Raw genomic sequence first — 25,387 nt, 5'->3', positions numbered from 1 at the left:
AAGAGTTAGACTTTGACCAGTTTAAAAATTAGGCATCTGGCTCTAGGAGGCTGCCGAGGAAGTGAGCTTCAAACCATAAAAGCTTGTGCTATCTATCTATCTATCTATCTACCTACCTACTTTGGTTAGTCTATAAGTAGGCTTGGCAGGATTCGATTTTTATTGATAAACATGGATAAATGTTGATTTAACCTGACACACAGACTGGCAGAAAAATATTTCTGCCTGCAATCATTGAAGTTTATAGAAAGGGGATGTAAAAAAAAAAAAAATCTGGGACGTAGTTAAGGAAATCCAGAGCAGGAGACACCATGCTTGCACACGCACACATGCACACACATACGCTCTTACCTGGCCCCTGCATGGTCTACCAAAGGAACAGAATGATTCAAAGCAAGTATGCTTGATTGATTTATGGATGTTTCTTTTTTATATTTTAACATGTGATTTTATAAAACTTCGAACAGTATACTAGGTCATTACTAAATTGTCTGCCCCTCACACCCCAAATTTTGTGCAACCCTGAAATTTAAAAAAATGGACAATGAAAAAAATAAGCAATAAAACCTGAAACAAATGCTTAAAAACAACCATTGAGTTGAGCTGTCGAAATGATTTAAAAAATAAAAATCGAATTCTGCCAAGCCTATCTGTAAGGTGCAAATCTAGCCTGCCTTCCCAGGAGGGCAATTCTGAGAAATGGAGCGATGCTGAGCGACTCCCTCCCAAGCAGTGGGGAGAGTTAGGTGCCGCAGAGACGGGCGATTCACAAAAATACACGTGCCGAGCAGGCAGCTGCCTAAAGCTGCCAGTAGAAAATGCTGAGTGCAAGGGGATGTCTGGCCTCCTGCTCCTCTCTATGCAGTGTCGGTGCCTAACTAAGCAGGGCCCATGACTGTAGCAGTGGTGCTGCTGACACCTGTGATGGACACGATAGGCCAATGGGTAGAGCGCTCATCCAGAATGAGAGAGATCTGGGGTCTACGGCCATCCTCAGCCTGATGGGATTCAACTGAGCTCTCCCCCAAACCTCCCCCTTTCTCCCAGGAGAGAGTTTGCACCCCCAGGCGATGGAAGAGTTTGGATGAGAGCCCGGTCTCCTTCCTTTGCTGGAGCCGAGCCACCGTGCAGAAAGGAACAGAACATTAAACAAGCTGTCTCGGGTACTGCCAGTACCATCGATGCAACAGCATGGGGGCTCAGCAGGGGTTAGCTACTTAAACATTTGCCCTGCTTCTCAGGTTGGTTTTGCAGCACCACGCCAAGCTCCATGCTGCTGTGGCTACAATGGTGCTTGCACCTGACTTACCTAGTTGGGTATGGTCACGCAGATATTCCCACATGGAGGACTGAAAAGAACCCACCTCATCCTAATATCCTGGCCTGGTCACCATCTGAACAAGCACATCTTGCTCCAAAAACAGAGCTACAGCATCGCAATGCACACAAACGCCTGCTGCTTGAGCCTGCTATGATGGCATCTGTTGTATTCTGGTTTTCTTTTATCCCATCAGCATCACTGCTGCTCTAGCAGCAGTTGGAAGCACCACGAGGAAAGGAAGCTTTCTTCCTGGGGCTATACAGATGCAGTGCACAGCTCGGAAGCAGTAATGCCAACAGGAACAGCAGCAATAACATCAACTGTGTAATTCTTCACTCCCTTACACAGTGCCTTGCTTACAAACTAGGCCAAGAAGGTTAACCTGGCTGCAGCAGCTGTTGTGGGCAGGCAATTATATGTTTGCAGGCATTTCACGTCTAAATCCTGCGTGCCCTTTTGATCCCCGTCTGGCTTCATTTTGCTGCAAAATGATGCTCTTGATCCAGGCTCCTGCCTGCCTGGCCTAAATTCAATGGTAAACACCCACAGCCTTCTTGTGAATGCCAGCTCTGCATTCAGTTTGCTGCTAAAAGAAGGTGGGAAGGGAGGAAGAGAGGCAGAAGGCAAGAACAAATAATGTGGGACATGTTTTATGGGGACTGATCCCATATGAGCTGATATTTGACATGCTGAGGTAGAGCAAGAGAGAAGGAGGTGGGGAAGCTACTAGGAGAGAAGAAGTTATCGATAGAAATCAGGTGGAGGATGGACTTGGAAAGGCAGAGCAAGGATGGGAAAAATGCTGCTGTACCAAGTGCATGAGGCATCGTGGTGAAAGTGGGAAGAGAAGCAAATCGTCTACGAGTGGAGTTCAGACGACGAGGTGCAACAGGAGGGCATTATATAGATGCAGGGACAAAGCTGTGCAGAGCCTGGAGCCTGAGGGCAGGAAAGGTGGGAGCAAGAGAAGGAAAAATGGAAATGTAACATGGTCAGTGCGGGAACCAAGATGGATTCTTGCTGTGTAATCCCGATTCTTCATTGCGTCCTGCAACTATTGCTGGATGCAGTCAAAAATCGGGGTAATACAGCAAGACAAGGGAGATCAAAGCCCGGCATGAACCGGGGATCTGGCAGTGGGCATGGAAAGGAAGTGGATCTCAGCTCTAGTACTCCAGTCCCCCATGGAAAGCAGGGCACGCTGGCATAGGGGAATATTGGGGCTGACATCTTCTTAGCAGGTCTAGGAGCAGAATAATGCCTGTGGACTGACAAGTAGTGGGAGGGGAGTGAGGAAGAGTGAATTAAGCTGTCACTTTTCTACATCCCAGGAGCAGAGAGCTCTCTGTCCCTTTCTCTCTCAGAGGCTTCAGGTTGTGGGTGACTCTGCATGATGTGACAATACCCTCGCCCACTTTTGGATGATACAAGGAGGCACTGCAGTGGCTGAGTGGGAAGCTGGGCTACTGAAGTATAAAAAGGATGTCATTGCAATGATTTCGCTCCAGTGCTTTCAGATACCGTGTCCCCAAAAACATCGATATAAACAACTGACTCCGGCTCGGGAAGACACTCTAGACACTACTCTGAGCTTCGCTTTCCTGGTGAAAACCCAATGAGCTGCAATATGAAAAAGGAAATCAATACACATAAAAAAACAATAAAAAACAACAACTGATAAACAGGAGAGCCTAGGATCTTTCTCATGATGCCTGTTATTTAAAGCCTGTTTTATGAGCCAAGATCTGCGGACTTTACTTCTAACAAAGAAACTCTGCATTGGAGTGTAGGCGATAAGTCATTATAGAGCCATAAAAAACCCTGCACCTCTGAACAGACAGCTAATTCACTTGAAAGATTTTGCTAATATTATAAACTCGGGAAGTGAAACTCAAGTGAGTTGTAAATAACAGTGAAGTGAGCGACTACTTGACAGCTGCCTCTTGTCCCCTTCTAAATTCATGTTCGGGGATGGATGGGAACAGCCAGAGGAGCCAAGGAGTGAAATCAAAGGTACGAGATGTGATAAGAGGAAAAACAGGGCCAGCAAGATGGGAGTGGCAGAAAATGGGATTTGACAGGTGACAGATATTAGTAACCCTGGGGTTTTCATGAGAAAAGGCAAAGTATAAAGGACCCCTGTGCATCTCCAGGCCTGAAATGGACTTTAACTGGACCCTGACTGCATGAAGCGCCAAATCCCTACCGAAAAGATTCTTTCTGGCATTAATGATTGTCCACGAGAGGGAGACCTTTGGGTCTCTCTCATCCTCACCTGCTGAAAGCAATTTCCATGGAGTGCAGGAGTCTCTGCTTTCACATCATATGATCTCTGGTTTGAAATTTGGAAAAATGACAGCTCTGGCATGCTCTTGTTTAATGAGAAAAGTTAATGGCAGGATTCTGGCACCTAGTTTAAAAACTTTCCTCGAAAGCCTTGGGGAAGCTTCCCTCCAGGGCAAGCCCAAGGAGGGGGGCCAGAGGCAACAAGAGTCTCCATGCTTGGAGAAGTCTTGCTCTTAGTGGGAGAAGGTTGTTGGAAGGCCACAGGTTGGGGTTGTTGCCTATGTTTAAAAACAATAAAGAACAAGTGTATGGAATAATTCAGGACTGAACTTGCTGCTCATGGAGGGCACCTCCACCTTTTATTTGTTGTATGCTACCAGGCATCTGAACCACCAGTGATGAGTCCTTAGACGACTACAGTTGAAATATAGAACAAAACACATTTATAGATTTTATCTGCGGATTTTAGGGTATGCTTCAAATACAGGAGAATTGCAGATTGATAGCTAGTATCTCCATTGAGGTCTGCCAATGAAGGTCAAATGGTCCTTTGGGTCTCTTACTTTTACCTGCTGAGAGCAATCTCTCTGGAGTTACTATGTTCATGTTATAGGAGAGAGACCTGGCTTGAAATTTGGAATAAAACATGGTTTATATGTGACTCAGTTCCATCAGCCTGGATGTAGGAACCAATGGGTGAAGTTCTCTGGTTCATATTATGCAGAAGATTAGCTTAGATGAGCATAACGCCCCCTTTCCTTTACACATTTACATTGTTTTGATAAGGAATGTGGGGCATCTGGCCCTAAATAAAGGTATATCCTTTAAATAAAGGACGGGTTGCTGCCCCAGGGTTTAGAAAAGAATGTCTCAAGCTAGACTCTGCTGTTGCTTCGGGACCTGGAGACTTTCAGGCTCTGCAATGTCTATTTCCAGGGGTCAGCCACAGTCTGGAATCCACATATTTAGTCAAAGCAAATCATTTGTGCCCGCTGTATAAAGAATATCCAATATGTTAGGACTGAAGGAAGAAAGAAGACATGACTTTGAGTTGAATGCCAAATGGTTGCCTGGACTCTGGTAAGAAGCAGAAAGCCCTACAGAAGCCAAGAGGTCCTAGCCCAGTATAGCTGGTTTGCCACCACCGAAAGAGAAAGCAGCACATTCCTCTGCAGAGAGAATACCTTTTCCTCAGACAAAATGCAACAATCCAGCTTGGAGAGTACATGCTCGCAGATGGCAACGTTCATTGCAAAATGGATAAGGTCCAATGACGCCTAAATAAATGGATGTAGGTGGTGTTTGTGCAGTGCAATTAACTCTGCCAATATTCTGTCTACTCTCCAAACCCCAGAGCAAGTGGGGAAGTTTATAGAAAAGCTCCAATCCCCACAGAAACCTAGAAGTGGACCTTAAAGGTACTTCTCAGAGCATGTTTGTGAGAAGAACTGAAAAAGAAACAGATGAAGTGGCCTGCAGTCTGGATTTCATCAGCAAGGGAAGCAAAGGGGGGGGGGGGGAGGGGGGGGGGGGGGATTTTCAGATGCACAAATGGCAATTAAATGCCCACCTTCCACTGAAAATCCAAGATAGCTTACAAAGTAAGGTTGAAAAGAAAAGGGACACATTGTGGGCACATCTACAATTGCATATTAACGCAATGCGATAAACTCTGGTGCTAACATTTATTGCTCCCGGGTGCCCAGGATCGCGGCACATTGAGCCAGGTCGGAGCAGCCCCAGCTGGCAGAGGGCCCATGGGATCAGCCTGACACCCAGTGTTGCTCCGACCCAGCTCAACATGTTGCAGAGTGGCTGGCCGGGGCACAAGGGTGCTCCCGTGCAGGTTTAGCCGGTAGGCACCCCCTGCACTGAAGCATCGTCCTGCCCTACCTAGCCCAATCAGTGTCTATGCATGCACTGCTGTGGAGTAAAAAACTCTGCAGCAGGATAGTACTTGTATTTACAAGTACTAATCTGCTGCAGAGTTTATTCGTTTCCTGAGGCCTAGTAGGGCCATATGTGTAAACACTGATATGTTTACTGCGGAGCTAATTAGGCAACTCCACAGTAAACATCTCATGCAGATGCACCTAGTAAGATAGAAAAAGAGTATCAGAAAAGGTGTGCATGGTACTAAATAGAAATGAAACAAGGTTTGAGTAAATATGACACAGGGTGGAATTATTTCCTCAGGGTAAAGGAAGGGGCTTAAATTTGCACCTTCTCTATAAAGACACTGGGAGCAGCCAAGGAAACAGAGGTAAATGTCCCTTGAACAGATAGATACACCTTCAACAGCTGCTCTTCCCAGGGGACAGCAGCTCTATCCACTGACTTGGATATTCATAGGAGCCTTGCAGTGACGACTTCCAGTAAATGTGAGAGCTGCGCCAGTGAGAGGGAAAGGGATTTTCAGACAGGCCATTTTCTATCCTTTGTTTTTTATCTATTTCTATTAACTTCCATTTATCTCCAAGGGCTACCAAGTACTTTGGAGGAAGACATTTCCATTAAAGATTCAACTCCCGTTTCTTCTTATATCAAAATGCAGGGGTTACCACGATATATTTTTGCAGACTTCCTGAGCCCTTGGGAAAGATGGGCTTTCCTGACAGCTGTACAGTAAAACAGGAACAAAAACAAGGAGGTAGAACAAGGAACATTTAGGAATAATCTTCCAGAAGTGGAAAAGGCACAAGCCCAATGAAACAGAAGATTCTTTAAAGGCCCAAATGCCATCCTTAACCCATTTTGCACATCTGAAGCTAGCATTACTTAGAGGGTGGTTTCTGTAAACTATCTATGAAGTGAGCCAGAAACACACATTTTATTTTTCATTCTGATCATTTCTGATTAGCTGTATTTGATCTTATTTTCTTTCCAGCAGGGGCATCAAAATCATTTGGCTCACAGGCCAGATGAATGACATGGGATTTGTCCATGGGCTGAGTAAACAGTGCAGGGCTCCCCTGCTCACTCCACATGCTGGATCCTTTTCCTGCGGCACTCGCTCCGGCCAGTCTGGGACACCGCCGTTGTCCACTCTGGCCACACGGGAACACAGGCAGCACACAGCGCCTGCTCGAGCCAGTCCAGGGTGGGCACTGTGTGCAGTGCAGATCCCAGACAGGCTGAAGTGAGCACTGGATATGGCATGGGGGGGGATCCCTGGCGCTTCCCCTTTGCATGCTGGATCCAGCGCCCACTTTGGCTGGTCCAGAGCTATGCCACATACGGTGCCCAAACTGGGACAGATGCTGCATGTGGTGCCCATCCCAGACTGGCTGGAGTGGACATCATGTGCAACTTGTAGCCTGGACTGGCCAGAGTGGATGCCACCTGCAGTGCAGTCTTGGGTCAGCCAGAGTAGGTGATGCAGGTGCTGAATCCAGCATGCCGGAGGGAAGGGAGGTGCCGGATTGGTCCTAGGTAGGGCCAGCACTAGGAGCTGGATAATATGGTTCTGCAGTCAGAGCTGGCCCACAGGCCATGTCTTTGACACAGACTTAATATAACCCTTAGTGGATACTGTACAAATAATCTGCCAACTACTCATATTATCAGAGCTATTATATTCGCTTATTAGGGCTACAATAATAGAATGAATTGGTTAGATTATTTAAACATTGCATAATACTGAAGGGCAGTATACACCCAAATAGACACAGCTATGAATCCCTTACTGCTGTTTCTGTATATTCATACCAATTCCCTAAGTGCTAGATGTTTTCCAAATACTTAAGCAGAAAAGGTACCTTCTCCAAATGCTAGTTGTGTGTTGGTCAAATAAGTGCACGAAGGGAAAGGGAAAGTTAGGACTAACAACAGCAGGCAATCTGCGTACAGGTCATTTTTTCCGTCTGCAAGCTGCGTAACAGAAGTTGGACTCTAAGGAGGAGTCTTATGTGCACAAGAGAGGGGCCTTGTGAATATGCGGTATTATTCAGAGAGGACTACGTGGAAAAGGGCATGGAGATGTGAGAAGCTCAGAAGTGTGGGGGTAAAGATACAGAACAGAGGGGGCCAAGGACAATTCCTTATAAGATGGGATAAGTAGAAGGGAGAGGCAGAGAGCTATGAAGGTCGGGACAAGAAGAGGACATCTGATGTGACAACAAATGGGGACCCAGATACAGCTATCAAAATGACAACTGTAAGGCAGTTTTTAGGCAATACACTGGAATCGTATGCATGAACAGCAAAAGCCTTGATCTTGAAAGTGCAACATAGCCCTCAGAACGCGCCCACATCAATGCCTCTGTGCAAACTGTGACAATGAGTTAGTCATTTCAGCTTGCTTGCTTTCTCCAGTGGGGAAAAGCTTTGCTTACTAACTCACTCTGCAGCAAAATCATTGAACTTTTTAAAGAAACCAATCCTGCCTTCCAGATCTTTAGGATACCCAACAGGGCTTACGTATATAGACTTTCTGACAACCATACTTTTTGTGCTATTGTTGCACTCTGCTTTGGGTCCACAGTTTGCGGATGGCAGGTCTGAGCGCAGCAAGGCGGGACAGGGCTGGCATAACATGAGACGGCGGAGGAGGTTTGGTTGGGCTGAAGGCAGGTATCACTGTAACCTTTGGACAGAGAGAAAGGAACTTACAACAGCACAAGAGAGGAGGAAATCAGAGAATCGCAGTGGTGGACTTCACATTCATATGCCTGATTTACACAGCATGGTCTCTGCTCCTAACCGTGGTATATTTGTGCATCTGAGAACGTGGGCCATTAAAAACATACGTACCCCCAGCTCTAGTTCAAGCAACCCATACTCAAGAAAAACACATTTTACTTAAGGCATAACTTTCTGTTCTTCATTTCTCTGTTCGCTTAGCTGCCAAGTTTAGAATAGTGGAACATTACAAGTATTTTAATTATGATGATGGGAAAATATTTTTGTTTCCTAAACTAACAGTGGGATAATATAGTGGTATTAATGCTGATAATGGTTCCATTATGGACCCGTAAGAGCCTTTATAAAATTTGAAACAAATGCCTGCAATCTAGTATCTAAGGATTATCCCCATGTCAATTTGAGCCAATTCAGCTGCTTTTTGAGATGTATAATCTAAATGTGACATTTAATATACATTTCAAATTGCAAATTTCTTTTTAGCATCACTCAAGTTATTTTCCTTGCTTGAAGGCTAACAGATGTATACATTGCTTATGCTGACCTGGATATAAAGTTTTCCCATTCTCTGCGATCAGTTCTTAATTAAATATTGTAATTGTTCTAAAATGAAAAATACATTACAAAAAATATCTCTAACAACTAAAATGATGAGCCCAGCAGGCTCCCTTTGCCAAATCTGAAATGCAGTCACAGATCCCTTTGTAATAATAAGCTTGCATTGGGAGTTCAGATGTTCAATTTTCAATGACCCTGACATCTGGTGGGAGGGCAAGACAGCAAAGCGCAGGCAATCCAGGATGTTTTTGGAGAGTGCTGGGGACAACTTCCTGGTGCAAGTGCTGGAGAGGCCAACTAAGGACTGTGCTCTTTTTGACCTGTTACTCACAAATTGGGAAGAACTGGTGTGGAATGTAGTAATGGATGGCAACTTGGGCAGTAGCAACCATGAGATGATTGAGTTCAGGATCCTGAGGAAAGGAAGGATGGAGAGCAGCAGAGGAAGGACCTTGGAGTTAAGAAAGGCAGACTTAGACTCACTCAGGGAACGTATGGGCAGGATCCCGTGGGAGGCCAATCTTAGGGGGAAAGGAGTCAAGGAGAGTTGGCTGTGTTTTAAAGCAACTTTACTGAAGGTGCAGGAATGAACTATCCCACTGCATAGGAAGACTGCAAGTATGGCAGAAGACCAGCTTGGCTTAGCAGGGAAATCTTCAGTAGCTAAAACACGAGAAGGAAGTTTACAAGAAGTGGAAACTTGGACAAACAACTAGGGAGGAGTATAAGAGCATTGCTTGGGCATGCAGGCATGAAGTCAGGAAGGCCGAAGCACACCTGGAATTGCAGCTAGCAAGGGACGTGAAGGGTAACAAGAAGGGTTTCTACAAGTATGTCAGCAACAAGAGGAGGATCAGGGAAAGTATGGTTCCCTTACTGAATGGGGGAGGCAATGTAGTAACAGAGGATGCAGAAAAAGCTGAAGTGCCCAATGCCTTTTTTACTTCAGTCTTCACAGGCAAGGGCAGCTCCCAGACCACTGCACCTAACAGCACAGCTTGGGGAGAAGGTGAACAGTCAACAGTGATGAAAGAACAGCTTAGAAACTACTTAGAAAAGCTGCACACGTACAAGTCCATGGGGCTGGACACGAGACACCTGAAGGTGCTGAGGGAACTGGCTGATGAGACTGCAGAGCCGCTAGCCAAAAAGGCATTGAGCATTTATCTTTGAAAAATCATGGGGAGCAGGAAAGGTCTTGGACAACTGGAAAAAGGCAAATATAGTGCCCATCTTTAAGAAAGGGAAGAAGAAGGATCCAGGGAACTACAGACCAGTCAGCCTCACCACAGTCCCTGGAAAAATCATGGAGCAGATCCTCAAGGAATCCATTTCTAAGCACTTGGAGGAGAAGAAGGTGGTTAGGAACAGGCAACATGGATTCACCAGGGGCAAGTCATGCCTGACCATCCTGATTGCCTTCTATGATGAGATGACTGGTTCTGTGGATGTGGGGAAAGCAGTGGACATGATATACCTTGATTTTAGAAGGGCTTTTGATATGGTCTCCCACAACATTCTTGCAAGCAAGATAAGGAAGTACGGGTTGGATGAAAGGACTGTAAAGTGGACAGAAAACTGTCTGGATCATCAGGCTCAAAGGATAGTAGCCAATGGCTCAATGTCTAGTTGGCACCCAGTATCAAGTGGAGTGCCCCAGGGGTCAGTCCTGGGGCCAGTTTTGTTCAATGTCTTCATCAACGACCTGGAAGATGGTATAGAGGGCACCCACAGCAAGTTTGCAGACGACACAAAGCTGAGGGGAGTAGCAGATACACTGGAGGGTAGGGCTAGGATTCAGAGTGACCTAGACAGATTGGAGTATTTGACCAAAAAAAATCTCATGAGGTTCAATAAGGACAAGTGCAAAGTTCTGCACTCAGGATGGAACAAGCCCATGAGCTGGTACAGGTGGGAGACTTAGTGGGTAAGCAGCAGCTCTGCAGAAAAGGACCTGGGGGTGGCAGTGGACAATAAGCTGAATATGAGCCAGCAGTGTGCCCTTGCTGTCAAGAAGGCTAACGGCATACTGGGCTGCATTAGTAAGGATGAGCCAGCAGATCGAGGGAAGTGATTATTTCCCTCTATTCAGCATTAGTGAGGCCACATCTGAAGTGCTGCAACCAGTTTTCAGGCCCCCACTACAGAAAGGATGTAGCCAAATTGGAGAGAGTCTGGCTGACAGGCTAACGGCATACTGGGCTGCATTAGTAAGGATGAGCCAGCAGATCGAGGGAAGTGATTATTTCCCTCTATTCAGCATTAGTGAGGCCACATCTGAAGTGCTGCAACCAGTTTTCAGGCCCCCACTACAGAAAGGATGTAGCCAAATTGGAGAGAGTCTGGCTGACAGCAACAAAAATGGTTTGGGGACTGAGGCACATCGTTTCTGAGGAAAGGCTGAGGGAACTGGGTTTATTCAGTCTGAAGAAGAGAAGAGTGAAGGGGAGTTAATAGCAGCCTTTAACTCCCTGCAGGGGGGCTGCAAAGAGGATGGAGCTGGACTGTTCTCAGTGATGGCAGATAACACAGCAAGGAGCAATCGGCTCAAGCTGCAGCAAGGGAAGTTTAGGTTAGATATTAGAAAAATATTTCTCATGAGGCAAATAGTAAAACACTGGAACAAGTTACCCAGGGAGGTGGTGACATCTGCATCACTGGAGGTTTTTAAGACCTGGCTAGACAAAGCCTTGGCTGGGATGATGTAGTCAGGCTGGTCCTGCACTGAGCAGGGGCTGGACTAGATGTGACCTCCTTAGGTCCCTATTCAACCCTTGTTCTCTACAATGCTATGTTCTCATAATAATAATCAGCAAATCATCACTGACGGCTCATTTGCCTTCAAGCTCCTACTTAAGCAAAATGTCAAACTTTAAAAACCCTGATAAATAATAATAATAAGTTTGCGCTGGGAGTTCAGATGTTCAATTTTCAATTACCCTGACATTTGCTGGGAGGGCGAGACAGATATCTTGTCAGATATCTGTGTATCCATACTGGGATAAACCAGAGAAAAACCTGGACTCCATACTCAGTTGTAAAACTGACTGACTGATGGTTCTTGAACCATTGTCATCGCTGTTCTGAGTCTCAGCTTCCGAAGAATAAAAATGAGATAAAGATACCTACCCACCTTGGGGAAGTGCCTGGAGCACTGCATAAAGGCCAAGCCAGTTGCTTTTATATGGCTGAAGGCACTATGAAGCCATCTTGCCCTGCAGAGCATTATTTGAATCCCTACTGTGATCTTGGTCCCGAATTAGGTTTTGTAATGAAGTCCAGAATAATCCCCAGGGTCTGGAGGTCTTAAAAGCATCTAACCCCACTGTAACCATACAGTATATGTTGAGGGTGAACATATGCCTGTTCCATGCCCACAGGCGTATTTTATTTCAATCTAATAAAGTGCATAGTTTGTGCGTGCAAATAAATACCCATAAAGAATGAGTTATTAAATATTCAGCATTTGCCATTTTGCAATACAAGACACGAAAGTTATGGCAGGTATTTGAATGATGAATGTTGATAAGGCAACCACACACACAAACATATCATATGTGCAATTTATTTATATTGTGAATGCACATACACACATGTATATGCGTATATGTGTATATACACATATACAAGTGTCTATTTTATGTTTATACATGTACATACATATATAAGAAATACATATATTTATACACATACACAATATAAATATGCATGCATAAATGTAAATATAAATACTGTATTTATACTCGTCTACATACATGTATGCTGATACTCATACAGACACACAGTATATTGCAAGTCCCTGAGTGCTTGTGTGTAAACGGTATGCAAAGAACTATTTTAATAAGACTGTTCACATTTATTGTAATAGTAAACATCATAGAGTAGCTTTTACTAGGATGCCCAGCTGTGCAGAAATAACCAGAGAGCTTGGGTACCATTTTGTATCTTTTGCATCGGTGCATCCAGGAACTCACATTCACAGCTTTTCATTATAAGTTTGCACATAGGACTTTGCTTGTCATCACTTAAAATAAACTGTCACCTCTGAAGTGTGCTGTAGTACTCTAGAGCTCCCATTAGCTGTCAGTAAAGACCTCCCAAACATTTTCTGAATTATGTGACACCTTCAGGAACATATTATCATAAAACACCTCAAACAAAATGCCACATTAACAGATTGATTTACTCCCAGCAGTGGCTTGGGACACTCGCAAGTAAAAAAACAGAAGCAACTCCATACCTCATATGGGCCATGTATGTTAACACACTGTACATTTGATCCAAATGAATTAACATCCATGCCTTTAGTATCACATGCAATCTGTATTACTGTAGATAGTTTAACGGATTGGTTCCAAATCTCTTTCTAAATTACTCAGTCCAAGAATGCCTTAGTCATTTAATATGCTGAACAGTGTTTTCCACCCAGTTTTCCCTTTCAAAAAGCAGCCCAAGTGTAACACTGTAAGACTTTTATATCACTGTGAACAGATAAAGAAAATAAAAACCTTGATGATAAACATCATGTTTCCTTTTTTCACCCTTTATTGCAAAAAATCACTGTTACACTTGCATCCTGTTTTCTAAGAGATCTCTTGCTTTGGTACTTAATATTTTGTTTTACTCAGAGGCTCAGTGCCAGAAAGTACATCCAGAGAGACAGTTCTCACCTGCAAGTGAGAAGGAAACGTTCAGAGGACATACCAGCAGCCTGCTATAAAACTGGGCACCAAAGCACGAGATATGCTGACATAGTCAGCTGAGCAGACGTGATCCTATCTTACTGTATTCTCTTAACATGTCACCAAAGTATATTACTGCTGGTTTCTAAATTTCTACTGTGACATCTGACTTTTACTTGCCCTCTAGTTCCTGTCCACAAGCATCATCAAACTTTTCGGAGATTTTGGGGACTGCCATGTATCCTGGCCGAGTAATGGCGATCGGTCCCCCACCGCTCCATCACACCCGGGTCTACCTTCCTCCAGCCCCCGAGCCAGGTCTTACCTCGATGGTGTACTGCTCAAAGATCCGGAGCTGAAGGAAAATGTCTAGCTTAATTTTCCTCTCATGGAAAAGCTCTTCCATCTGTACCTGGGCCTCGTCGAGCTGCTGAAGGACAGATTCAATGTGGCTGATGGAGCTATTGTGTGGAGTCTTATTGTTGGAAACCGCTGAGTCCCTGTGGCAAAGCAGGGAGAGGGGTTAAAGCTTAGCAGTAAAGCAAGCAAAGAGCAAGAACGAAACGCTCCCGATTCCGCGCGCGGCCGAGGAGCGAGCCCAAGCACAAAGGGCTGGAGGAAGGTGTGTGGCACGCTCATTTCTTCTGCTAGCTGAAATCCCGCATTTCCTGAGCTCAGCTCAGAGTCCGAACAATGAGAGCTTCCTTTCACACGTTGTGACACTTTGACCCTTGCACACTAACAGAGACCGGAGGGCTGCGGGTGGAGGGGAATGACACATAAATCTGAGCTGATCTCTGGAGGGGCCTGGCTGGCAATCCCATTTAATTCTGTTGCGAGTGACCCACTTCTTTCTACTCTCGGGCTGACTCAGAAGCATCAGCATCTGAGCTGCTACGAACAGACAAGTGGATCTTAGCAGGATGCATTCAGGAAAACATTTGCTCTTTGCTTGTGGATTAAGGGAATCCAAAAGACCAGCATCTTAGACGGAGGAATCAATATCCCCTTGATAAGCGAGCATCAAAACTTAGCAGAATGTGACAAAACAGGGTAAACTTCCAACTTTATAACCGTCTGACAACACCGCAGGGCAGAGCAGGACTCGCCTTTACACAAGTGCCCACAGTGATGGGTCAGGGTACAGGGACTCTTCCCCTCTTCCTGAACCCACTACGATGGGCAGATCAGAAGGGCGCTCCTTCCATCGACCTTCTGGATACACGTCGTCGTAAAGGAGGAGGCAGGAAGAGGGGCCGCAGCACTTCAAATGGCAGATTGGGTACAGGAAGAGCAGGTATAGGCTGCACCAGCCTAAAACAGCGCTCTGTTTAACAGACCGGAGGGAGGTTTTGTAGGAAGATGTGGCAGAAACTGCTTCCATAACAGTCAGTTTCCCCTGCCTTTGTTGTCCCGTATTTGATGTGACAGATCTGAAGTCTGAGAGCCAGTTTACGGCCCTGGGTGGCATCATCCCAAGAAGAAACCAAGGCTTACTCGAAGTCACGGTTACTCTGGAGCAACTAGTTGGCTCAGCTGGGTGGGGGGCAAGTGTATAATTCAACACAGCATGCCCTCCCAACCCTCCCGGCCAGCTCACTTGTACTAAAGATCCACATACTCCCCGTGCTTCCCTCTGCCCAGAGCAAGGAGTACGAGGTAGGGAGTCCCTGTCCTTCCCTGTGTGCCAAGGTGAGCCCTGAGCAGCGGCAGAGTGAAGCAGAGGCATTTACCATCCCTTCAACTCCTGGGGTGCGGCAGAGCCTGGAATCGCAGTCCAGCCCCGCACTGTGGAAGCTCTTGTGGCAGCATATGCCTAATTGCACACGGAGGAGGTTAGCCTGTTACCTGTACAGTTGCATGGAGAAGTAGAGAGGAGCACAACTCTGAATGCTAATGAACTCATTTACATACTTAATCAGCACTGATTAAATGCAAGGAAAAGCTATAATGTCTCCTCTATTTTTAGTGAGGATCACTTGGTTCCTTTTTACACAGATGGTGAACGGTTCTCTATATACTTCAACCATCTCCACAACACAGAGCTTATTAGGCTAGGTTTAGCCCTCAGTAAAAGCCAGTAAAACTCCCCTGAAGTTAAGCCGGTATAAAACCAGGATCAATGGCAGCAGAAAGAGACCTTCAGACTTCAATCTGTTTGGCAAATTTGTTCCTATATGGCGTGAATATTAGTTAAATCATTTGTATTTACCAAGACAGCAGAAACATTTCAGACAATCAGTCAACTAATGCATTCTGTATCAGTTAAAATGAGTAGTTTTAATTCACAATGCAAACCGAAGTGACAAAGTAGTTACTGCTTGACAGGATGAATAAGCCCCCCACAGGCACAGCTAAATGGAAAGATACTGTACAGAATGAAATAGTGTAGCCTGTTGTACAAATCTGCATGTTTTATTTAGAAGCATGCAGCTTCCACATGGCAAGAGTAATCATATAAAATCACCAGGCCGCAGCTCACCATCATTTAACAATCTTCCATAAATACCCACTTAAAATATTCACCTGAAACACATTTGATCTGATTCACGTTAGGCTGCCTATCGAGCTACCCATCCATCATCTGTAGCGGCCCATGCCGATTCATAGACTTTTCTTGTCAGACTACACAAATCACTTTTCACAGCTTCAATAAAACATTGTGAGAGCCTGAATCATCATAAGTATAATAGGAAATGAATAAATCCTCCTGTTAAATTCTAACTTAAATTCCCCCATTAAATAGTGCCTAAGGCACAACATTTCATCAGGCTTCCTGCCATCGCTCCTCGAGGTGGAACATTTACCTGAGCTGCTGGATTAGATCTTCCCCTTCCTTAATAACGTTGAGAGTAGCATCCAGGGTAGCTGTCTGTTGCTGCTGGAACTGCTTGATAAGCTCCTGAACGGCATCCACTGAATCAGCACAGACATCCTCTAAGAGCTCCTTCTGCAGATCTTCCATCCATGTCCACAGCTGTGAAGGAGGGGAAGGAAATACAAATCAGACAGAGAGAGAGAGACAGAGAGAGGGGTTGAGACTTAACCCTTTGATTCTCTAATCCCAGCTCAGAAAGCATTAACCAGGACTCCACATAAACATTATTTCTGATCCTAAATGACAACAAAGCTTGTGTTTTCAAACCCAAATGGTTGTGTTGGGTACTGAAGTCGGGTTGGTGGAACTGAATTTTAAACAACAGAGTGAAACAATCATAGCAGAATATCAAACAGCCATTTTTCAATCAATTTGCATTTCAGTCTCTCATATATCACCGTCGCCTAAAGTGAACGGTATGTTTTGAATTAACTCTTCATCCAACTAACAAATTAAAACCCCTTCTTGACAGAAGATGAGCCCCTTAACTCCCATCAATTTTGCCTCTAATTGTACGTACTCAGCACTCTGCAGCATTAACCCTAAGAAGATGCATCAAGCACGGGTCATCTCTGTCTGCCCAAGCAGCATCCCATAGAGCATCTCTGAGGCTTACTCATGTCTCTAAGAATTTGGCTTTTGGACTTAACAACACCCAACTGAAATAGGGTGTATGTTTTTACTAGAGGCGAGGACTTCGTGGGTGATATCTTTTAATGGACCAACTGCATTGGGATGAAGTCAGACAAGCCTATGTTTTTACTAGGCAGCGGAGAACCCCTTATCGAGTTTGTGCCGATTCATTAATCCCAAACCATTTTGATCATGGGATTATTAAGTTTTAGACTAAAAGTTGCAGCCAGCTATCCTGTGGATATCCGAACAATGACAGACATCCTAGTTCCTAGATGGGAACAAACCCCTCTAAAATGTATGGCCGTTTCCCACCAAGCATGACCTGAGGAGTCGGTGTAAAAGTGTACCAATCGAGCTGGAGATTTGCCAGCAAATCTTAATGGCTCTTATGTGCGAATGTTTTCCACTTGATGTGTATCCTATTAACCCATTTTCTGCTGGTCTTCCTGCAGCTCCAAGGCCTGTACCGGGAAATGTCCCACTGAATTGTTGGGATTTCAGAGAGAACAGAGCTGATGCATGGGGCAATGATGAGGCTGTATTTTGTCTGCTGCTTCTGGCAATTACAAACCAATTCATCCTGAAGGGAGTCAGAGAAACACATTAAGGACTAGAGAGATGCTTGTGTGGGAGAGTCTGCGGAGCTGGTAAAATCATGTTACTGTTCAGGCGGCCAGCTGGACCATAAACTGGTATGATTTGTTGTTAAGTGTATAGGAAGCCTGCACATCTAAGCAGAATAGATGAGGAGCAGCCGTTAAGAGACATGTTTCACAACATAGAGCCCAGAGCCTCATATTAGGTTTGCAGTGGTATAAGTCTACTTATTTCTGAGGAGTTCATCTTGATCTACACTGGGATACACATATTCAGAAAATAAGACCCTGTGCTCTCAATGGAAAACTGAGCTTCCTGTGTTGTTCCTCGAGGGGATGTGTTTACTGACTTTTTGTATGGCTACCCACAACCCCCTTAGGAAAAATGTTGTTAAAGATGTCCACTGGTTTGGGGCTAAATTTCCAGGTGTCCCTCTCCCAAAATGGAAGCGTGCAAACTTACTCTTGAAATCTTGGTCTAACCTCCTCTGCTTGGGTTTGTCCATGTATAGCGTAATCTGTCTACTGCACAGCTACTGTGATGTACTCCTCAGTTCATGCATTTGTGCAAAATTCTTTGAGAGTTTCAGATAAAATGCATGTTACAAGCGTGGGTATTATATTAGTGTAAAAACAAATAGAATTAAAAGGCCTGAATTCATGTATTAAGGAAGAGGGGGAAGCACATTTCAATAACCAAGTCCGTGGCTTAGTGATGGTTTTAGTTCCAGCTCTTACATTTTGGGAAACCAGCAGAAAGAGGAAAAATGCTTTAATGTAGATGAGTTACCTAAGAGTTTCCTATACAAGTCAAAATTATACCACTGCCATTAAAACTCTTCCAGTTGTGCCAGCCATCTACAGTTGCCAAGGGATGCTATTTATTTGCAGATATTTTCAACCTATTCACCCACTTTTTTTGTGCAAAAATCCATGCAAAAGTGTTGTATTTTGAAGATTTATTAAAGATTCAATCCACATTTAGGGCTAAATCCTACTCTGATCTGAGCTGATACGGTGTTTTACAATTAACTTGTATAGGACTAGCCTCAGATACATTTCCTTCTCTGCCTAGTACCTGGATTTTCCTTATGTACAGCTAACTAAATAAAAGATTTGATAACTACAGAGAGCAAGAAGGTACGCGTGGAAACCATCTTGAAACAAGGGGCTTGTTTTCATGAATGCTTTCTGCTTTCTTCATGCTTAGTTTATTTTTTCTATGTACAAAAGAAAAAGCCCAAAAGCACAGAGTATTCTTAAAAATATATACATACACGTGTACACACACACACACACACACACACACACACACACACACACACACACACACACACACACACACAGTTGTATCTGTAAGGAGAGAAACTGTTCCCCAACCAGGAGTTCCTCACTTTCTGAACATACAGTCCATACAAAAGAACAGGTATATTTTCAAATGTACCCAAGTGACTTAAGCCCTGTTTTCAGAAGTGATTCAGAAATTTAGGAGTCAAAGTTTCATGGACAGCCTATGGGATTTAGACTCCTACCTGCCCACATCTCTTCTGATAATGAGTCTCATTCTCTTAAATCAATTAGGTCTGTTAAAAATCTTCTCCAGTATAAGCTACAGTACACACATTTAGCACTGAGCCATGCATATGATTCAGATAGCACCTGAATATGTGAACTCATATTAACCTCAGATCTTTCCAGAAGATGGCCTTTGATTGCAAGGATTTGCATAATAAAAGCTATCAGAATTTAGGTCATCCTTGGCTCAGAGGGTTTTAATCTTTTCAAGTCTGCTACTCCCTGGGAAATTATAATACAAAGAACCAGTCAGTATTAATAAGATTAAGAAGATAGTTCAGAAACAATTTGCAAAAGGAATTGGAGTCCAGACGATTGTTATTTCACACCTCCTAGGTGTCGTGCTACTACCAGTCTCGAGTGGAATAAATTACCACCCGGTCTTTTCTTTTTATGAGTTGCATCATGAGCTCTACAACACTGTGGGTGCATCTACACGTGCGCTTTACTGCAGAGTTGATGAATTAGCTCTGCAGTAAAGTGTCACCATCTACATATGCACCAGAATTAGGGTGCAGTAAACTAATTAACTCTGCCGCAGGATAGTACTGTCAGGGACAGTACTATCTTATGGCGGAGTACTTTACTGCACTGAAACACACATATAAATGTCGACTGGGGGTGCAATTTACACCTGGTCAGCTCATCCAGCTGGGGGCCTGTTCACCCCAGCTCAAATTGTTGCTGTCCTGGGCGCACATGTAGACATTGCACCTGATTCATAGATTCATAGATGTTAGGGTCAGAAGGGACCTCAATAGATCATCAAGTCCAACCCCCTGCATAGGCAGCAAAGAGTGCTGGGTCTAGATGACCCCAGCTAGATGACTAGCTAACCTCCTCTTGAAGACCCCCAGGGTAGGGGAGAGCACCACCTCCCTTGGGAGCCCGTTCCAGACCCTGGCCACTCTAACTGTGAAGAAGTTCTTCCTAATGTCCAGTCTAAATCTGCTCTCTGCTAGCTTGTGGCCATTATTTCTTGTAACCCCCGGGGGCGCCTTGGTAAATAAAACCTCACCAATTCCCTTCTGTGCCCCCGTGATGAACTTATAGGCAGCCACAAGGTTGCCTCTCAACCTTCTCTTGCGGAGGCTGAATAGATCCAGTTTCTCTAGTCTCTCCTCGTAGGGCTTGGTCTGCAAGCCCTTAACCATACGAGTGGCCCTTCTCTGGACCCTCTCCAGGTTATCCGCATCCCTCTTGAAGTGCGGCGCCCAGAATTGCACGCAGTACTCCAACTGCGGTCTGACCAGCGCCCGATAGAGGGGAAGTATCACCTCCTTGGATCTGTTCGTCGTGCATCTGCTGATGCACGATAAAGTGCCATTAGCTTTTCTGATGGCTTCGTCACACTGCCGACTCATGTTCATCTTGGAGTCCACTAGGACTCCAAGATCCCTTTCCACTTCCGTGCCACCCAGCAGGTCATTTCCTAGGCAGTAGGTGTGCTGGACATTTTTCCTCCCTAGGTGCAGCACTTTGCATTTCTCCTTGTTGAGTGAACTGGGAGCAGTTCACTCAGGTTCAAAGTGCTCTGGAGTTTATCACGTTGCATGCATTGCATGTGTAGCTGCACCCTGTTGTGTAAGCTCAAGCTGGTGGTTAAATGAAATCCAGAAACCACACCGAGTTTGTTCTGTGCTTTCAGGCTTGATGTTTAATACTTATGCTGCTACTGAGTTGATTAAAAACCCAACCCCCCTTACTATTAAGATCCCAAGTCATCAGATGCTGATGAGATCCAAAGGCTTCCCCAGTCAGAATAAAGTATGCCGTAGCTTACTCCTAAGCAGCTAGTGCACTTAGGACGAGCACAGAGGGTCTGTTTTTCAGCGAAACCCTGCACATTTCACAACAAAGGTTCAGGTATACATTTGTGGAAGCCAAGGTTTCCACCTATGTTTTTAGCATCAGCAAGATTTGCATATGTAGCTGTTTGTAATTTTTGTAATAAGTGCTGAAAATCTGCAGGACCCCATAATCCAAATGGTCTCCTTTTCATCTCACTTAGCATCTAATACAACAAGAAAAGCTCAATAATGCCCAACAACTGAAAGGAATGAACACAGACAATTGTCTTTGCTTGCTGATTTGAAATCACTGATTTTGGGTTTGGCATAGAAAACTGTGGGTGCAAATATTTGTGCTTTAGCAGTTAACAACCTGACTTGCAGCTATAAAGTTATATCAATGTGAAAAAGTTGTCCTATACTGCATGGGAGGAATCTTTGGCATTAAATGCCCATGAGAAAGCTGCATGTAGATTTTTTTAAAGGCAATCATGGTTTCTAAAAAGAAAATAAAAGGTCTCAACTCCCTGATTATGAGATGTTTGCTCTGTCAAAAAAAAGGTCTTTTTTTTGGACCATCTGCCCCTTTTCTTCTGTATTGTAGCAACTTCCTCTTTGTTCTTCTCTACTACAATATGTAGGCAACTTCCCTCAACTGAAGAAACAATACAGCTCTTTATTTTCAGCTTTTTCATCTGATGCAGAACCCTTCAGTTTGCTCAAGTACTTAATGAGAGCACTTACTGGAGGTTTGAAGGACATTTGTGCCTGTTACCTAGAAATTAATGCCTCTGACTTAGAGCAAGGGACCACTTTAAGCAAAAATCTAAGTCTAGAAGAGATTGTTAAGAAAACCTTGTCTGTGTGATTAGAATAACTACTCGACTTTGTGCGCTATGCCAGTGTTGAATGCGGCTATTTTTAAACACTGTTGTTGAATTTGAGTCCCCCAAAAAGCATTTTAACAGTATTTAGTGACAATGCTTGCTAAAAGCAGGATGAGAAGCTAGTAAATTGAATACCACAATCCATGATAACTATTGTGATTCTTTACATTTGGATTAATCGTTCAAAACAGGGGCAATAAAGGAAATAGGCAGCTGACTTAAGTACAGAAAGTCAAAAAGCCCGAGGCAGAATTAATCTAATCTTTGCAGGTTTCTATAAGCTCAATTTTGATTTGGGAAAGGCAGGTGGAGGCCTGCACTGGTCCAGGCCGGAAGGCGGGGGGCGTTCAAGCACGCTTCCCAGCCAAGCTGCTCATCCACTTGGGGCAGGAGGAGGAGGGAGACTCCCCTCCCTAGCCAGGGAGCTCTGAGTGCACAAACCAAAACTTAACGGCTAAGTACAGAGAGTCAAAAAGCCCGAGGCTGAATCGATTCAATCAAGATGCACTGGCCGGCCCAGGGAACTTGCACTGGGGCCTGATCCTGCCATCTATGGAGTGAGTGCTCCCGTCCCTGCTGCCCAGTGCAAGTCTGCCTTGGGCCGTCCGGTGTGTCCTGCTGCAGCCCGGCACGATGCACTGGGCAGCTCTGGGGACTTGTACCAGGCAGCAGGGCCCAGTCCTTCTTTCTATGGAGCTGGCTGGGCCAGGTGGGAAAATCCCTCACCCCAGCTGGGAAGACCCCAACTTGGGGGTTCAAGACTGGAGTGGGGGGTTTGTTCCTCCCTCCCACCGTGCATCAGTGAGTCATGCCGGCCCAGCCATGCAGAAAGGATGCAGAATCACCCCCCTACAGCTGGGCAGACCAGGGCTGGTGGGGATCCTGGGCTGGCCAGGGGAGACCCCCAGAGGCTGGGACTCCCCCCATGTGAGCAGATGCCCAGCTGGGGGCTGGACCCAGGAGGGAGAACTCTTTTCCCCACTCCTGCTGCGTGTTGGTGACTCATGCCAGTCTGTCTTGGGAGGGGTAGGGGCAACCTTTGCAAACCAGGCTTGGGGCCAGGGCTGGGCACCTTTATTCCCCTGTCCCCCCTCCCCCTCATAGGACTGACAAGTAAAGACTGGGGTGCAGAGACATTGCTGCCTCAACTTTGTGACAGCCATGGGGCAGGGCTGGCCCTGGCTCAGCCGGAGCAGACAGTATAGCTGAGTCTAGCCCGCCTGCCCTGCAAGGTGGGTAAGTGGGGTCCCCTGATGCACCCTGGGATGCTGGGAGACTGGTACATAATTTGAGTCAGGAGGGAATCTGGGACAGCAATTCCATAGACCGGTTTAATCTATATTAGTTAAATCTACTACATCCAGCCAGGTTTATCTTAAACTGGGTTTGGCCATTTTGAAACCTCTTTATGTGCACTGAACTTCTGCTGTGTTAAATCTTTGAGCTGGTTCCTGATCGCTTATACAGGTTTATGTGTAACTTCTGTTCCTAGCCAAAATGGTCAGATAGGAGATAGATGAGCACCCCCAAAATAGATGTCTTTGGTAGCCCAGGTGGTTAACAGCTATTGGAACAAGGAGCTAAAACAGGATTCAGAAAGAAATAAAGCAAGTATGTGGCTTCTGCTGTCAGACATGATTTGTACTGATGGAACTGCATTGACTTTAGTGATGGGTGTGGAAAAGGAAACAGGTCATGGTGAGAAAATATAACAGATCTCTCCAGAGAAAGACAGGTCAAGTCATCAATGTTTTCTCTTCCTATCATGGGCAACTGGTGCCACTTTAGTCAGGGGGGGCATGTGCCCCCCCCCCCCCCCCCCCCCCAAGCCACCAGGCAGCCACCAGGGGAGGATCTCCCCACGGCCAGTCTCACCGACAGGGGGGGTCCCCCGTGGCCCACTGCAAAGCGACTGCGGTGCTCCCAATCCCCAGCTGGCACTCACAGGGGAGCAGCACTGGCACTCCCACCTGCCCCCCTGCCCATTGCCTAAGTGTCGAGTGTGGCCGGTCAGGGGGTGCACCGGCGTGCTCGGGGGTGCACGTGCACCTCCGTGAACCCCCTACGCATCGCCACTGCTTCCTATAAGCCAAGTTCACAGGAACCCACTTTGAATGGTAGCACCTCATTGTATCACAGGATGCAGGAAGGGGCCCCATGGTCTGAAATACTGAACATAGGGCTGAGTTGTATCCATTTCTTATTTCTAATATTGTCGCTCCTGATTTAGGTCCATTCAGGAGAGCACTTCAGCATGTGCTTCACTTTAGGCACCTGCTTAAGATCTGTGGTAAACTATGGCTTCACTGTGTGGATTTGGGGCATTGCTTTTTCTTTCTACTTCAGTTTCCATAACGTTAAAGTGGTGATTATACTTCACCGTAATCGTGAGTATTCATTAGCTTATGTTCACACAGTCCTCTGAATATGCTCTGTATTTTTAAATTCAAGAAATTGTTGCTGTGTGTCTGCATGGTATTCACAAAGAGCCTGGACGTGTAATACAGCAGATAGAAATCACCAGCAATACACTATAGCAAACATATAGCAATAGCAAAAATATATCAAGTGCTAAAATGTTATGTGATTGGATGTCACTGGTCATGTCGCACGATGAAGGCCTCCACGATAAAGTGATATCCGTGGTACATTGTGTGACAGGAAGAGCTGTGACTAGACACCACTTCCAAAATGCCACGACAAGCAACTTCCACGAGGAGACACAGCTGAGGAGCGACATCCCGCAGCGAGGCGGACACCGCCAGCACGCTCGTGAAGAAAGGACACGAGGAGGGAAGAGAACAGGTTGTGAAGAGAGGATCTTATCCCTTCTCAACCTACTTGCTTTTTCTTTCCTTTGCCAACTTCTTGACATTCATGCTTGGCTAGGCTGCATCTGGTGATTCTGTATGCTGAAGAGCTTTAATTAGTATCCTTGCCGATGGCAAAAGGATTTGCAATGCCTAGACATCTGATGGGTTTTTTCCCCCAAGTTCTGCATGGCCCAGACTGATACAACACAGAATAATCTCTTCTCGAGGCAGATGTGCTTCTGGCAGCTACGCCTGCATCAAGGGAGCACATAGATCCATTACCCCAAGGACGCGTATAGGTATTTCAGGGGCTGGCCACCCTGCAAAACGAAGGCGGCTTTACGGAGGAGTCAGATGTTCGTGCTCTGTGGTTCTCCTGTTATCATCATGAATTGCAAAATGTCTTTCCCTGTAAGGACTGTTTTATTTTTAATTTAAGTTTGCTGTAATTATGAATCTGGAGGCAATTAACTGCAGAAATTGCAGATCCGGCACTCAGCCATGGTGGTGTAAATCTGGAGAAATGTCACTGAAGCTAGCATAAAAGGAGTATCTGGCACTGGGGGAGTGTCTAACAGCTGCAGAGCCATGCGCTGAGGCATCAGTGGTTTATCCAGATAGGGGGAAGTGCCGTGAGGTTTCTACTCTAAACCACAGTGCTGTTCTCTGGCTCTACATCTGTTATAACTTCTCAGTCTAGGAATATCAGCATCCCTTTCCCTCT

The 25,387-nt window shown here is 45.3% G+C and overlaps 1 protein-coding gene across 1 annotated transcript in view; it reads right to left on the bottom strand.

Annotated features, from left to right (window-relative positions):
• The window catches only part of LOC102383723 (kalirin), a gene marked incomplete at its 5' end in the record, with an annotated part of 326,357 nt that overhangs the window by 61,816 nt on the left and 239,154 nt on the right, over positions 1 to 25,387 (bottom strand). The window contains 2 exons of the mRNA XM_025212146.1: positions 13,814 to 13,988; positions 16,296 to 16,465. Coding sequence (XP_025067931.1) covers positions 13,814 to 13,988; positions 16,296 to 16,465 — 345 coding nt within the window. The remainder of the gene's footprint in view (positions 1 to 13,813; positions 13,989 to 16,295; positions 16,466 to 25,387) is intronic.

This window comes from Alligator sinensis, unplaced genomic scaffold, assembly GCF_000455745.1.
Source record: "Alligator sinensis unplaced genomic scaffold, ASM45574v1 scaffold1226_1, whole genome shotgun sequence".
Taxonomy (NCBI): domain Eukaryota; kingdom Metazoa; phylum Chordata; order Crocodylia; family Alligatoridae; genus Alligator; species Alligator sinensis.
The sequence above is the reverse complement of the archived record's forward strand: the minus strand, read 5'-3'. Positions and strand labels throughout refer to the sequence as shown.